At 47.0% G+C, this 16,494-nt stretch overlaps 1 protein-coding gene across 2 annotated transcripts in view; it reads left to right on the forward strand.

Annotated features, from left to right (window-relative positions):
• Window positions 1-16,494, forward strand: part of CARS1 (cysteinyl-tRNA synthetase 1) — a 256,464-nt gene that overhangs the window by 42,591 nt on the left and 197,379 nt on the right. For both annotated transcript variants that reach the window (XM_030201116.1, XM_030201118.1), the window contains one exon: window positions 16,177-16,265. In XM_030201116.1, the coding sequence (XP_030056976.1) occupies window positions 16,177-16,265 (89 nt within the window). The remainder of the gene's footprint in view (window positions 1-16,176; window positions 16,266-16,494) is intronic.

Genomic DNA, 16,494 nt, shown 5'->3' on the forward strand with positions numbered 1-16,494 from the left:
GGTCCTGTGTAGTTCTTGCCACATCCGGAAATATCCATATCTTTTGACCACAAAATAGTTTTTGAGATTTTTTAAAATAAAGTTTCAACAACGCATTTAAGTCTTGCTCAAAGACAAAAGATATCAAAAGGGTCCTTCGATTTAAGACTTCCGACATGGATTCCTCCAACAAAGCCAATATATCCTGAAGATTCAATTCTGGAGGTTGAGCATTCTCTATTGGATTCACCTTGGATTGTTTAATTTCAGGAAGGTAATATATTTTATTGAGGAACCATGATTCTGATTGCACCTTTTTAGCCCCGTCAGATCTGGCTCCCTCTTCTTCTGGAGTTGTCCTCCGAAGAACCATGGAGATTGGACTGTTTTCCGACCCTCGTCACTCAGAACGAGGGGTCGCTTCTACATCCCAACCTCCAGTCTCTGACTCTCACGGCCTGGTTGTTGAGAACTTAGAGGTTGCCTCTTTAGGTCTTTCAGAGGGTGTTTCCCGAGTCTTGCTTGCTTCCAGGAAAGATTCCACGAAAAAGTGTTACTCTTTCAAATGGAGGAGGCCCTAGATCCTTTTTTCTTTTCCTGAAGACCAACTCCGTAAGGGTTCACCTTAGTGCAATTAGTGCTTATCACCAACGTGTAGAAGGTTAGCCTATCTCTGGACAGCCTTTAGTAGTTCGTTTCATGAGAGGTTTGCTTGAGTCAAAGCCCCCAGTTAAACCTCCACCAGTGTCATGAGATCTCAACGTCGTTCTCACCCAGCTGATGAAAGCTCCTTTTGAGCCACTGAATTCCTGCCATCTGAAGTACTTGACCTGGAAGGTCATTTTCTTGGTGGCTGTTACTTCAGCTCGTGAGTCCAAGCCCTGGTAGTGCGTTCAGCTTATTTCAAGTTTCATCATAACAGAGTAGTCCTCCGCACTCGCCCTGTTCTTGCCGAAGGTGGTATTGGAGTTCCATCTGAACCAGTCAGTTGTCTTGCCAACGTTCTTTCCCCGTCCACACACCCGCCCTGGTGAGGACAAGCTGCACACCTTGGGCTGTAAGAGAGCATTGGCCTTTTACGTGGAGCGGACAAAGCCCTACAGACAGTTTGCCCAATTGTTTGTTTCTTTTGATCCCAACAGGAGGGGAGTCGCCATCGGAAAACACACAATCTCTAATTGGCTGGCAGATTGCATATCCTTCACTTATGCCCAAGCTGGTCTGACTCTAGAGGGCCATGTCACGGCTCATAATGTCAGAGCCATGGCTGCATCAGTGGCTCACTTGAAGTCAGCCTTTATTGAGGAGATTTGCAAGGCTGCAACGTGGTCATCTGTCCACACATTCACATCTTACTACTGCCTTCAGCAGGATACCTGACGCGACAGTCGCTTTGGGCAATCGGTGCTGCAGAATCTGCTTGGGGTTTAGAATCCAACTCCACCCTCCTAGGTCCATTTCTCTTCTGTTCCAGGCTACACTCTCACTTAGTTGCGTTTCTTTTTAGGTCAGTCGCCGTTGCGGGGCCCAGTTGACCAATGTTCATTGTTTTGCGTGAGCCTGGGGACTAGGGATACCCCATCAGTGATAATATTCAGCCTGCTTGTCCTCGGAGAAAATGAAGATACATACCTGTAGCAGGTATTCTCCGAGGACAGCAGGCTGAATATTATTACAATCCACCCTCCTCACCTTTGGAGCTGTTCCTTTTCTCTTTTTTGCTGTTTATTAAACTAAAGGCGACACGCGTTGCAGGCTCCCGCACCTGTTCGCACATGCGCGGTGCGTCTTGTCCCGCGCGACGCTGTGTTCTGGAAAGTTCTTGTTTTTTTACAAGTTCCGGTCTCCTTGGCCGTCGCGGATGATGACCCATCATTGATAATCAGTGATAATATTCAGCCTGCTGTCCTCGGAGAATACCTGCTACAGGTATGTATCTTCTTTTTCTCTGAGCATTACGAGTTCTCTTGAAGGCTCTATGCACTAGTTTGGGATAGCCACGTTGCAAAAATCTGGGCTTTAACTGTCTTGCTAGGTCCAGAAAAACTCCCATCTGAACAAAGCTGTTTAATCTGTAGAAACTGCCTGACAGGAATGCTGTTGCACATCCTCTGCAGATGAAAGCTTCTGTATTAGTCTCTTTATGAAACACTTGTGTTACAAAGTGATCCTGAACCCATGAAATCTTTATATTCAAAAGATTTTTGGATATTTTGGACAAATGTGATATTGGGATCACAGCTATTTAAAAAGGTCAAAAATTGCCACATAAAAATCTGGACTTCATCTAGCTTGGTCCAGAAATACTCCATTATCTGAACAAAGCTGTTTAATCTGCAGAAACTGCCTGACAGGAATGCTGTCGCACAGCCTCTGCAGATGAAAGCTTCTATAATGCAGCAAAGTATGTTGATCTCTTTACGAAACACTTGAGTTACAAAGTGATCCTGGACCCATGAAATCTGTATGTCCAAAAGGTTTACACTAGCGCCTCCCATATGCCGGACAAACGTGATATTGGGATCACAGGTATTTAAAAAGGTCAAAAATTGCATACCACGGAAAAAGATGCTGGAGAGGGTTAAGCAGAGCTTGCTCCTAGGGCCATTAAGGCATATATGGAGAGAGTTACTCCTTGGATGGGGGCAAGATCCGACCAGCAGTGTACTGCTACCGTTGCATGGCAATGGTGATTTCCAACCAGGTGGAGATAATGTTTACCGTAGGTTAAAAGATAGGGGAATAACATTGCTAGAAAATTTTATTCAGGAGAACGGAACATTGATCTCAGTGGCTGACTTTATGAATAATTGTCGGGGGGGGGGGGGGGGGGGGGCAAATGGCGTGTTTGGCATATAATCAACTCTCTCATTACGTGCAGAGCCTCTCTCAGGTGAGCTTGACGTGCAGTTTTGGAAGGAGATTGAGGGAGTTTTTAGAGGGCGATGCTGTGGGACAAGTTTGTTTCCTGGTTTTGTAGGGCAATGGAGAGAGAGCAGGTACCGAGGAAGGTAGTAGAGGTAGCAGCGAGATGGAGTAAGGATGCACAGAAACAAATCTCTGAGGCACTTATAGGAAGGGCGTTGATGGGGATATCACGAGTAGTACATAGCACGGAACTTCAAGAATGTCAGTTCAGAGCGGTACACAGAGCATACTTAGAGGAGGGCATTTCATGCAGGAGTAGTAGAGGATGATAGATGCCAAAAGTGCAAACAAGAAGGAGCAACGTTCATGCATTGCATTTGGACGTGCAGACATATCAAATTGTTTTGGCAAAGAGTAATGCAAGTAGGATACTGGGCTATACGGTCGGGCTAACATTTGAAAGAATGATGTTTAGTGGTTCGGGGCAGTGGAGAGTGGGTCAAAGAGGTGAGCAAATGATATTAAAAGCCTGTATACTGGGGAAAAATGTATTCTCAATCACTGGCTGTCAGACATACTGCCCTCCTATTGGTATTGGAGGAACAAGTTTCATCAACTTATGATCTGGGAATCCAGAGGGGTGAGATTATCACCAAAGAGTCAGGAGAGATTTCTGGCTGTTTGGCAGTGTTACCTTAATAATATATCCCCAAGAGCATGTAGTCACGTCCTGAATAGGTTACCATGGAGTACGACATGGATAGGGAGTGACAAGGTGAGGGTAACGCATGCAAATGGGGGGGGGGGGGGGGGGGGGGTCGGGAACAAGATGGGAGGGGGGAGGGTGTTTAGCTAAATTTGAGCTTGTTGGGAGAGAGGATGCATGTATAATAGAGGTGAATTGCTTCTCTAAACAAGGCTGTCTGTAAAAAATATATTGATAAGTTGTGTAGGGAGAGAGGGGGGAAGGGTAGAGAACGTAGATAGGGGACTTATTATATTGAATATAACGGGAGGCAGTGGAGGAATTTCATATGTTATTTTGTTGGTTAATTCAGAATCAAGTGTGCCAGTCTGCTGGGTACAGAGATATTGGTTGGGGGGTAAGTGGGGGGAAAATATTACAAAAACATTGATGAAAGCAAATGCTATACTCCCATGACTATGGTATGCTATCTAATGTGTTACATGTTGGAGTTAAAGGTTGTATTGAAAATGTTGAATCATCAATAAAAATTGTTGAAACATAAAAAGGTCAAAAATTGCAATAAACTATCTTTACCCATCCAAATCAGGAAAACATCATCAATAAAGCGCTTCCAAAGCACAGTATGGCATATAATTAGATTGTTGAGAAATTTCTGCTCAAAATTCATTATGTAAAGGCAAGTGACCGTGGGGGCTACTGTGGCCCCCATGGCCACTCCCTATATTTGCAAATAAAATTGCTCCTGGAACATAAAATAATTTTTGGTAATGTTAATTCCGCCACTGATATAAAAAAAATTTTCATGTTCCATTGATTCAGCAAATTGTTGTAATTCACAATGAATTAATTTCAAAGCTCTAACCACACACTGTGAACAATATTATATACTAGTAAAACAGGCCCGTTTCTGACACACATGAAACGGGTGCTAGCAAGGGTTTTCTCGGAGTGTGTATGTTTGAGAGACTGTGTGTGAGAGAGAGCGAGACCGCTAGGTGCGAGTGTCTCCTCTCTCCCCTGCCCCCCCTCCAGCCACCCATCGATTCTCCTTGTTCCCCTGTTTACCTCCGTCGAAGCGGCCGCGTCTTTGAAAGCCCTGCCTGTCTGTAGCCTTCCCTTCGACGAAGCGGCCGCGTCTTTGAAAGCCCTGCCCGTCTGTAGCCTGCCCTGCCTGTCTGTAGCCTTCCCTTCGCCAAGCGGCCGCGTCTTTGAAAGCCCTGCCCGTCTGTAGCCTGCCCTGCCAGTCTGTAGCCTTCCCTTCGACTTCGTTCCCTCTGAGTCCCACCTGCTGATGTCATTTTCTCTTTCTGCGAGGGCAGGACTCTGAGGGAACGAACTCGAAGGGAAGGCTATAGACGTTGCTGCCTCGTGCTGCTATCCTGTGGTTGGTCAGTGCTGTTTGTGATGAATCTGGAAGTACGTGATGTCAATTCAGGAGATGGACACAGTGTTAGAGGCAGCACGAACCCTTCAAACGTTCACTGCCACGGAGTCAGCTTCAGAGCGTTGGAGGTGCTTTTTATTATATAGGATACTCTTGTAGTGTTAACATGATCAGTATTCCACAGATTTTTTCTGTTTTAAGGGTTTTAAATGTTTTCATTAGGAGTTAAAAGACCTCAGAAGCCTTACCGTGCTCAGTGCCACAGCACAGACAGAGTTTTTAGCACTAAATAGGTACACAGCTCAATCATGGGTCAAAAAACCTCAAGTTTTTTTTCTTTTTTCTTTGCAATTAAAATATCAAAATAGAGCTTCTTCCCCTCTGAAGGGACACCACCTTGTAAGTGGTGGAGGGGCTTCCGTGTTTCAATGACTCAGAGGGCTATGCTGAAGGGTTACCCATGTCAGACAGGCCTCTGAGGAGAAACCAGACAAAGAGTGTCCCAAACTGGAGGATCCAAGATGGCATCGAGGGAGGATGTACGTTAGTTGAGTTCTTGTTTTACACCAGAATACCTGAAGAAGTAGGCACGCTCCCCAGAGAATGGGGAAGAAGAAAGGCAAAGCCGTGGTGTTGCCCTCCTCGAACACGGCTGGGTTTCCCACCACTTCTCAGTCTATTTTGGAGAGATTCGGGGTCATAATGTCGGGGATATCAGTTCCTGCTTCGGGGAACAGCAAGGCTTTATTGCCGAATCTCAGTGGAGAGGGAGTGACTTTGAGTCCCCCTGTTGGCATGACCTCTCCAAGACCCGGAAACAGTAATGCTTTGCTATGACGGTCGACAGTGGAAATGCCCGAAGTGGGTTAGGATTTTCACGCGTTCCGAGGAGGTCCTGGCACAGCATTGACTCCGGATAATAAACCAACTGGGGGATCGGAGAGTGAGCTCTGCCTCTGAAGATATCTGGAGCAGTTTCTGTGGAGAAATTGGACCTGGTGAAGCCAAACAATGTCACAATGGACGCACTATGGGAAGTGCTGCAGAGTGTGAATAACTCTCTTCTTCAAAAATGTTTTAGGAATAAATATGTGATTATATCAATACTTATCTAACAAAGTGGAAGTCCAAGATAAAAAAAATAAAGACTTTGATTTCGGAAATGATTTCTCTATGAAAATCAGTTAATCTGGTAATGAAGGACAATTTGTTTCTTGTAAAAAAAAATTGGAACTTCTGGAGAACCAATTAAGGAAAAATAACTTGAGAAAGATAAGTTTTCCTAAAATACCCTGTATATAGAATTATATTATTAGTGACTTTTGCCTTTGATTTAGATAGGAACAATGTTTTGAAATTGTATTTCCGACATATGGCTGATAGTTTTTTTGGGTTCAAAGATACCGTATTTTTCGGACTATAAGACGCACCGGACCATAAGATGCACCTAGGTTTTAGAGGAGGGAAATAGGAAAATTTTTTTTTCCTTTTTCCCTCCTCTAAAACCTAGGTGCTCCGGTGCGTCTTGTCCGAGTCCCTCCCTCCCTCCGAGTTCGGGATCGCCCTCCCCCCGGCCCTGTCACCACTTCTCCCTACTCACGTCACGCGATCGTCCCTGGTGGTCTAGTGACGTCGGAGCAGGAAAGAGCCCCCTCTTTCCTGCCCAGCGCGCTGCTCTCCGTCCTTCTGTATGCTGCCTGACGGTCTCGGCAAGATTCAAAATGGCCGCCGAGAATTGAAGTCCCGGCGGCCATTTTGAATCTCGCCGAGACCGTCAGGCTGCATACAGGAGGATGGAGAGCAGTGCGCTGGGCAGGAAAGAGCGGGCTCTTTCCTGCCCCAACGTCACTAGACCACCAGGGAAGATCGCATGACGTGAGTAGGGAGAAGTGGTGACAGGGCCGGGGGGGAGGGCGATCCCGAACTCGGAGGGAGGGAGGGAAATCTCTACATTCGGACTATAAGACGCACCCCCCATTTTCCTCCCAAATTTGGGGAGAAAAAGTACGTCTTATAGTCCGAAAAATACGGTAAATATATTTCCTGACATATCAAGGGAATTGCAGACTAGGAGGTGTGAACTCTTGGCTTTTAAGCCAAGAATCATTGCCCTAGGTGGGACCTTCCTAGAGCGATTCCCTTGTAAGTGTTTTATTTCCTGATTACTTATTTGTTGAACCCAGGAAATTACAAGAGTTTGTGGAGTTAAAAGAACAGATGAAGAACCCTCTGCAGCAACTTCCTTTAAGTTACCACTGTACCGGCTGCAATTACCGATTAACCTTCCTCCCTCAGAAAATATGAATTGTAAGATTAACCATTCCGTGTTTTTCTTATTTTCTTTTGAGATTGTTTTTCTGATCTTGGATCCCCCAATTGTGGACAATAATGTGGACTAACAAAGATGATATTTTTCCTTAATGTTTGTTTTAATTGATATTTTCTCTTTTCTTTCCCATTTATGTATTGGACATAAATGTAATATAAAATAATTCAAAATAGAGCTTCTTTTATCAAGCACAAATAGCCAGCACTTAACTTCTTGCATCAATCCTGACGGGGATCAGTTTCGCCACCAGCTTTCTCAAGGGAATTGCCTGCTTTTATCTTGTGCCTGTACGCCACCTGAAAAACAGAATTATTGTGAGACCGCCACAGTATAAAAATTATATGGCCATGCTCTAACAAAAAACATACATACCATTATCTCAGCAGCATTTTCTGGTAAACTTTTTTTCAAAATGGTGTCTTGCTTATATACAGACGCCCAACTGGCTTCATCCAATCAAAAACCACTGACATTTTATCTGTCATTCAACAACTTTGCTGAACAACCAGCACTGTCTCACAAAAGTCAATGAAGCAATGCTATATTGTTAAAGATCCATGCTGTATTGAAAACAATCCCAGCTGTGTTATAAAAACACTTCTCCATTCCATTGAGGAATTCACCCTTTTGGCTCTAAAGTGTTGAGACAGTGGATCCAGCGCTGCTCTCTCTGTGTGTGTAATCTATCTGTGTCCCCTCTCCGCATAGACATTGTTCTATCATACAGCATCTCAAATCTCCAAATGTGTGCTTAGCTGTGACACAATGTGCTACTAGTGGGGCTCCTATTTTGCGCTCTAGGTGCCTAACGGCACACGGGGCATTTTTCTCTTTACATCTATTTTTCTCCCAGTTGCTACTTATGGCTCCAGTACACTTTTTCTTCTTGGCACTGTCCCTTCCTAATTTGTTTCTCCATCTTAAACCACTGTACACTGCAGGAACACAATTTCCACCATCTGTATTCGTCATCTCACCATCTCTTTTTTTTCCTCTTCCTTTTTCTCAGCTCTCAACCTTAAACATTTCCTTCCTTCTATTCATCCATCTCCTTTCTATCTGAGTACATCTCGCCTTCGTCGCTGTCGTCGTACCTCTCCTACTCTTCTCTGTACAAGCTTACTCCTCCTGCTTTCCGCTGGGGACATTAATCCCAATCCTGGTCCTCCACACCTGTCCTCGTCCTATCCATGCAAACGATTCCGGGATGTCTCCAATCTCATCTCTATTCCCCTCCTCCCTCCCTCTTCCCTCCCCTTCTCGTGTGCCCTGTGGAATGCCCACTCGGTCTGCAACAAACTTTTCCTTCACCCATGATCTCTTCATCTCCTGTTCCCTTCAACTGCTCGCCCTAACTGAAACCTGGCTCACCCCTAATGACTCTGCCTCAGTTGCGGCCCTATGCCATGGAGGTTATCTTTTCTCCCACACTCCCCGCCCAGTTGGCCGCGGAGGAGGCGTCGGGTTTCTACTTTCGCCCTCCTGTAGTTTTCAACCCCTCCTCCTACCGCAATCTCACTGCTTCTCATCCTTTGAAGTTCACTCCATCTGTCTATTCTACCCGTTGCCACTCAGAGTTGCAGTCATTTACTGCCCCCCTGATAAGTCCCCCTCTTCCTTCCTTACTGACTTTGATGCCTAGCTCTCCGTTTTTCTTGAAACCTCATCTCCGTCCCTCATTCTTGGAGACTTTAACATACACGCTGATGACCCATCCGACTCTTACGCTTCTCAGTTCCTCACTCTGACATCCTCCTTCAACCTACCCCTACTCACCAAACTGGCCATTGTCTTGACCTCGTCCTCTCCTCTACCTGCTCACCCTCCAAATTCTGCGCCTCAGCTCTTCCTCTCTCTGATCATCACCTGATCACCTTCACACTTCATCACCCTCCCCCTCAGTCCCGCCCAACACTAACCACTACTTCCAGGAATCTCCAGGCTGTCGACCCTCCCACCTTATTCTCTAGTATCTCTAATCGCCTCCCTTCCATCATGTCCTCCGAGTCTGTCGACAAGGCTGTCTCTGCTTACAACGCCACTCTCTCCTCTGCTCTGGACACCCTTGCACCATCCATCCCCCGTCCCACAAGGCGTACTAATCCCCAGCCCTGGCTGACACCTTGCATCCGATACCTTTGATCCTGCGCCTGAGCTGCTGAACGCCTCTGGAGGAAATCTTGCACCCATACTGACTTCATTCATTACAAATTCATGCTATCCTCCTTCCAGTCCTCCCTGTTCCTCGCCAAACAGGACTATTACACCCAATTGACTAATTCTCTCGGCACCAACCCTCGTCGTCTCTTCGCCACCCTCAACTCCCTCCTCAAAGTGCCCTCTGCTCCCACCCCCCCTCACTCTCTCCTCAATCACTGGCTGACTGCTTCCACAACAAGGTTCAGAAGATCAACCTCAAATACACTACCAAGCCACCTCCTCCTCTTCACCCTTTAACCCACTCCCTCAACCAACTAACCTAGGCCTCCTCCTCCTCTTTTCCTGATATCACCGGAGAGGAAACCTCCCACCTTCTTTCCTCCTCGAAATGCACCACCTGTTCCTCTGATCCCATCCCCACCAACTTACTAAACACCATCTCTCCTACTGTCACCCCCCCCCCCCATCTGTCATATTCTCAACCTCTGTTCTCTCCGCTGCAACTGTCCCTGACACCTTCAAGCATTCTGTAGTCACACCACTCCTCAAAAAACCATCACTAGATCCTACCTGTCCTTTCAACTACCGCCCCATCTCCCTCCTACCCTTCCTCTCCAAGATACTTGAACGCGCCGTTCACAGCCGCTGCCTCTCTCCTCTCATGCCATCCTCGATCCGCTGCAATCCGGTTTTCGCCCTCTACACTCGACAGAAACGGCACTCACTAAAGTCTGTAATGACCTGTTCCTTGCAAAATCCAAAGTTCACTACTCCATCCTCATCCTCCTTGACCTATCCGCCGCTTTTGACACTGTCCATCATAATCTAATCCTTTGCCGCACTGTCCTCATTTGGATTCCAGGGCTCTGTCCTCTCCTCTTACCTCTCCCACCGTATCTTCAGAGTACATTCTCATGGATCTTCCTCTACCCCCATCCTGCTCTCTGTTGGTGTTCCTCAGGGATCTGTCCTTGGACCCCTTCTTTTCTCAATCTACACCTCTTCCCTGGGTTCGCTGATCTCATCTCATGGTTCCCAATATCATCTTTATGCTGACGACACCCAGCTTTATCTCTCCACACCTGACATCACTGCGGAAACCCAGGCCAAATTATCGGCCTGCTTATCTGACATTGCTGCCTGGATGTCCAACCGCCACCTGAAACTGAACATGGCCAAGACCGAACTCATTGTCTTTCCACCCAAACCCACTTCTCCTCTCCCTCCACTCTCTATTTCAGTTGATAACACCCTCATCCTCCCCGTCTCATCTGCCCGCAACCTCGGAGTCATCTACGACTCCTCCCTCTCTTTCTCTGCGCATATCCAGCAGACAGCCAAGACCTGTCGCTTCTTTCTCTATAACATCAGCAAAATTCACCCTTTCCTCTCTGAGCCCACCACCCGTACTCTCATCCACTCATTACCTCTCGCCTTGACTACTGCAACCTACTCCTCACTGGCCTCCCACTTAACCATCTATCCCCCCCTTCAATCCGTTCAGAACTCTGCTGCGCGTCTTATCTTCCGCCTAGACCGATATGCTCATATCACCCCTCTCCTCAAGTCACTTCACTGGCTTCCGATCAGGTACCGCATACAATTCAAGCTTCTCTTATTAACCTACAAATGCAGTCAATCTGCAGCCCCTCCTTATCTCTCTACTCTCATCTCCCCTTACGTTCCTACCCGTAACCTCCGCTCTCAAGACAAATCCCTCCTCTCAGTACCCTTCTCCACCACTGCCAACTCCAGGCTCCGCCCTTTCTGCCTCTCCTCACCCCATGCTTGGAATAAACTCCCTGAGCCCATACGCCAGGCCCCCTCCCTGCCCATCTTCAAATCCTTGCTCAAAGCCCACCTCTTCAATGTCGCTTTCGGCACCTAACCATTATTCATCTATTCAGGAAATCTAGACTGCCCCAATTTGATTGACTGCACTTTTTTGTCCTTTGGATTGTAAGCTCCTTCGAGCAGGGACTGTCCTCTGCGCTAAATTGTATAGCGCTGCGTAACCCTGGTAGCGCTTTATAAATGTTAAGTAGTAGTGATAGTAGTTCTGTCTGGAAATACAGAATTTATGTTCAATCAGCCTGGTGTGCAGCCGTCTCGTGGTTTTCCCCACATACAATTTGTTGCAAGGGCACCTTAACCAATACACTACATTTTTGGATTCTCAAGTAATATTAGATGTCAAACTGTAACTTTTAAAGTCCATAGGATTAATGAATTCTGAGCATTCAAGAATAACATCTCAGGTGCTGCAATGTCCGCACTTAAAATGTCCACCTCTTTTAGATGTATCGCACTCACTAGGCGGGAGGTCGGCCGGACTTAATAAATCTTTCAGATTACAACCTCCTGGAAAAAGCTGACCACAAGCTATGATCTTCAAACATTGGATGTGTTTTCATAATGTCCCAATTTTGTCTGATGATTTTTGCCACTTCCTCCCCCCCCTTGTACATAATGCAAAACAAAAGTGTGAACTTTATCTTCTAATGTTGATCTTCGCATATCTTTTAATAATAAATCCCTGTTACTGTATTTAGCATGCAAGTATGCTTTCTTGACTACTGAAGACGGGTAACCTCTCCCAACCAGTGATTTTTTTTTTTCTCAATTTTTCCGCTTGAATCTTGAAATCAGTTTCAGCATCACAAACTCTACGAAATCTGAGAAATTGAGAGTATGGTAAACTATCTTTTAATTGTCGTGGGTGGCAACTCCCATATTGGAGAAGTGTCCCTGTCAGTTGGTTTTAAAAAATTTTTTGTCTGGCACTTATTGTCCTTTCGTGCCACTTCCATGTCCAAAAAATGGATGTTAGACCTTGAACATGTGTATGTAAACTGTATGGCATGATCACAGTTGTTCAGCCATGATACAGATTCTCCTAGGGAACTTTCATCCCCTAACCAGACACAAAAAATGTCATCTATAAATCTCTTCCAGAAAAAAATAGACTCAAATTGTGGAGACTGATTTAACCAGTTGTAGGAGCGAAAGCAGCCCTCATCGCCACTCCAGACAATTGAAGAAAAAAAGCTTCTTGAAAAATGAAAAAATCCAGTGTGTGGTTGGAACTTGTTCTTTGTACCTGTGCTACAGTTTGTGTATGAAGTGTTAATTTCAAAGCTGCCATTTGCGGGACATTTGTGTATAGCACTGTGACATCTAAGGTCACTAATATGGGATACTGTGACTGGGAAAACTTACATTCCCCTAACATTTGTAAAAGATGCATAGAGTCTTGAACATAGGACAGTGACTGTGTCAACTCAGGGTTAGAGATGGTGATCCAAGTATTGGGATAGCGGCTCCAATGTAGAGCCCCTCCGGGATACAGTCAGTCTACTGGGTACAAAGAAATTTATGGATATTTGGAATGAAATATATAATTGGAATAACAGAGTATTCCCGGAAAAGAAATTTATGTTCCTTAGATGAAGTAAGTCCATTATGTACTTCTGTACTCGAGACTTGTTGAAGTACTTCAGATATCTGCTATGTAGGATCCTCATCTAAATGCCTGTAAAACTGACCATCATGCAATTGCCTATATGTTTCTTCCAAATATTTTCTTGGATCACAGGTCTTTATCTGCCGTCATTTACTATGTTACATACCATGTAAATGCCAAATTTAATTTCTCTTGGGCTGCCAATGCATGCGGCTGATTGCCTCTTATGTTTCTGTGCCTAGGATGTATCTGCCCGGGTTGCAGATGATAAAGCTGGTGATGCTGAAGATTCACTGTTCGTTTTGGATGAGCTATCCCCTCTGGGGTACCTTGTCCTCTGATGAATCACTTGATGAATTGATAAATGTGACTTTAGTTTTCCTATTGTGGTGTGATTTATGACCCTTATCCTTCCAGGGAAACACAAATTCCTGTGTATAATCTAATTGATCTTGATCTCTCTTAATTTTAGCTATCTTTTGCATCCTAATCTCTTGTTTGCCTATGATCCATTGATGCTTGGCCCACTGTTAATCAAATGTGGCTGACTGGCTGGGGTGCCTTCAGGATGAGGTTTGGGAACCACTGGTCTAGTGTTCTGTGAACGAGGGGCTCCAGTGTACTATTCTTCTTAGTACGTTTGTGGTGGAAAGTTTGAGCCCTCCATACCACTAAATTACCTTTCCTTGTCATCAAGCAGATGAATCCATTACTTATGGGTTATGTCCATCAACCAGCAGGGGAGATAGAGAGCACTCAAACTTACACAGTGCCCTCTTGGCCAGCTAGCTCCACTGCCTCTTCAGTATTCTCTATCTCCCTTAGCAGGGTGGCTGCAGCTTGTTCGAGCTCCAGAAAAATCTGCCGGGAGGTGGTTCCTGGCTTGCCAGTTGTTAACCGGGGTGTTGGAGGCTATAGCAGCTTCACTTTAAAGGCACATAGGTTAGCCCTTTCCCTGCCTTACCCATACCTCTGTGGATGTGGACATATTGCCTTGCTTTCCCTGTCCTTACCCACCAACAGTGGATGCAGGCATATAGGTTCGCCCTTTCCCTGCCTTTCCCACTCTTCTGAGCCTCCACTCCTGGTAGTAGCTGCTTTTCTCAGGCGAGAAGGTATCAGGGTTCACCCGTACCTAGACGACTGGCTCATCAGAGCAGACTCTGCAACAGAGAGCTTACAAGCTACAGCCAGAGTACTGCAATCTCTAGGCTGGGTCGTCAATATGGCCAAAAGTCACCTGTCCCCTTCACAATCTCTAGAGTTTTTGGGGGCCAGGTTCGACACAGTCTTGGGCTATGTGTTCCTACCCGAGCTAAGGCGGTGCAAGCTTCAGAATCAGGTCCGTCTGCTCCTGAGGATGCCCCGCCCGCGAGCTTGGGACGTTGTTCAGCTGCTGGGATCGATGACAGCCACGATGGAAGTGGTACCCTGGGTGAGAGCGCACCTGAGACCTCTACAGTATTCCCTACTCCGGAGATGGTCTCCTATTTCTCAGGATTACCAATGCAGCCTTACTTGGCTCCCTGCGGCCCATCTCAGCATGGAGTGGTGGCTCTCGGACAGCATGCTGCGGCGAGGAATGCCGCTGACGCTCCCCGTTTGGTGCCTAGTGGTAACAGATGCCAGCCTGAAGGGCTGGGGCGCACACTGCAAGGGGAAGCATGCCCAGGGTCTATGGACACCCGAAGAGTCTGAGTGGTCCATCAACTGCCTAGAGTTGAAAGCGGTGTTTCAGGCGCTTCTGGCCTTTCAAGTGACCCTGGAAGGATTGGCTGTCAGAGTGATGTCGGACAACACGACATCGGTGGCCTATATAAATCGACAAGGCGGAACAAGGTGCAGAGCACTAGCCGCGCAGGCCGAACTGATTTGCCACTGGGCCGAGCTGCATCTTCGGTGTCTGTCGGCAGCTCATATTGCAGGTCAGAGCAATGTGCAGGCCGATTATCTGAGCAGGCATCAGATCGATCCAGCAGAATGGAATCTGGCAGACGAAGTATTCCAGCAGATCTGTGCAAAATGGGGCAAGCCCGTGATGGATCTAATGGCGACAAGTGCCAATACCAAAGTCCCGTGCTTCTTCAGCAGACGGAGAGATCCTCGCTCGGCGGGGTTGGATGCCTTGGCTCAACCCTGGCCTCCGGGTCTACTTTATGTGTTTCCCCCATGGCCCTTGATAGGGCGCCTGCTCTTGCGGATTCGGCTTCACCCAGGAGAAGTGGTCCTCATCGCCCCGGATTGGCCAAGGAGACCTTGGTATGCAGACCTCCGACAGATGCTCCTGGAGGCTCCTCTGCCGTTACCTCTGGTACCGAACCTGTTGACTCAGGGACCGGTAGCCATGGAGGACGCCTGCCGCTTTGGTCTTAGTTTCCCTACTCCTCCCCCCGCCTGGGAATCAGCTGTCAGTGCGCCGCTCCCTGCCACTTCTGAGCAAGTGACAGGGAGCAGGGCAACACAGAACCCCCCCCCCCCCCCGGCGCATCACCAAAGCACCCCCACACCCGAAGAACATCAACACCCCCGCCCCCCCCCCACACATGTCACTCACTCCCTCCCATCCCGTTCAAGGCCCCCTCATGCCTCTCCCATCGAGTTCGACTCCCCCTCCCTCCGATTTCAACACCCCCCTTCCGCGTAACTGACCCCTGGACCCCCCCTGCTGCGACCCTCTCGCCCCCTCCCCCCCTTTCTGCTGAAAACCCTACCCCGCTGCCGTCGCGTTCCTGTGCTGACGACAGCCAAACTTCTCTTCTCGGCTGCGCTGGGGCATTGCTTGATGAATGATCATCTGTTCAAGTTTCTGACATCAGACGCACGCACAGAAACTTCAACAGATGATCATTCAACAAGCATTGCCGGCGCAGACGAGAAGAGAACTTTGGCTGTCTTCAGCACAGGTACGTGACGCCGGCAGGGGAGGGTTTTCCGCGGGAAGGGGGGGGCGAGAGGATCGCGGCATGGGGGTCCAGGGGTCAGTAATGCGGAGGGGGGGGAGTCTGGAACTCGGTGGGAGGGGGGTGTCTGGAACTCAGACGGAAGGAAAGGGAGGGGTCTGGGGAGGGGGGTCTGGAATTCAGGAGGGAGGGACAGAGGGAGGGAGGGAGGGAGGGGGGTCTGGAACAAGGGAGGGAGGTGGGGGGGATTACCTTAATATTACTGATGACACTTAATACAAATCCATTAATTTTGTTGTGTATATTGATTATCTTCATTGACTACATTGGTGGTGGTATTTATTACAGCTTGCTTCAACTCTGTGTCTTTATTTCTCAATGCAGGAAATATTTGTGCCCCAAAATGGAAGGAAAGTGTTGTGGTATTGCTGTGGACCAACTGTGTATGATGCTTCTCATATGGGCCATGCCAGGTAAATTATTTTTCACTGTTAAACCCTCCAGAATGGTTATTTCCTTTGAAGGGAACACTATTTAAATAGGCAGTATTAATTTGATAATGAGCGCTTTTATATTCCTTTGTTCTGTTTGCATGCAAAATGGATGGAAAAAACCAAATGACTAGGGGACCTTAATGGCAGCTGTTAAAGAGCAGAGAAATATTTTCCACTTGTATCTTTGTGAGCTTTAGAAAGACATTTC

The sequence above is a fragment of the Microcaecilia unicolor genome, chromosome 4 (genome assembly GCF_901765095.1).
Source record: "Microcaecilia unicolor chromosome 4, aMicUni1.1, whole genome shotgun sequence".
Taxonomy (NCBI): Eukaryota; Metazoa; Chordata; class Amphibia; order Gymnophiona; family Siphonopidae; genus Microcaecilia; species Microcaecilia unicolor.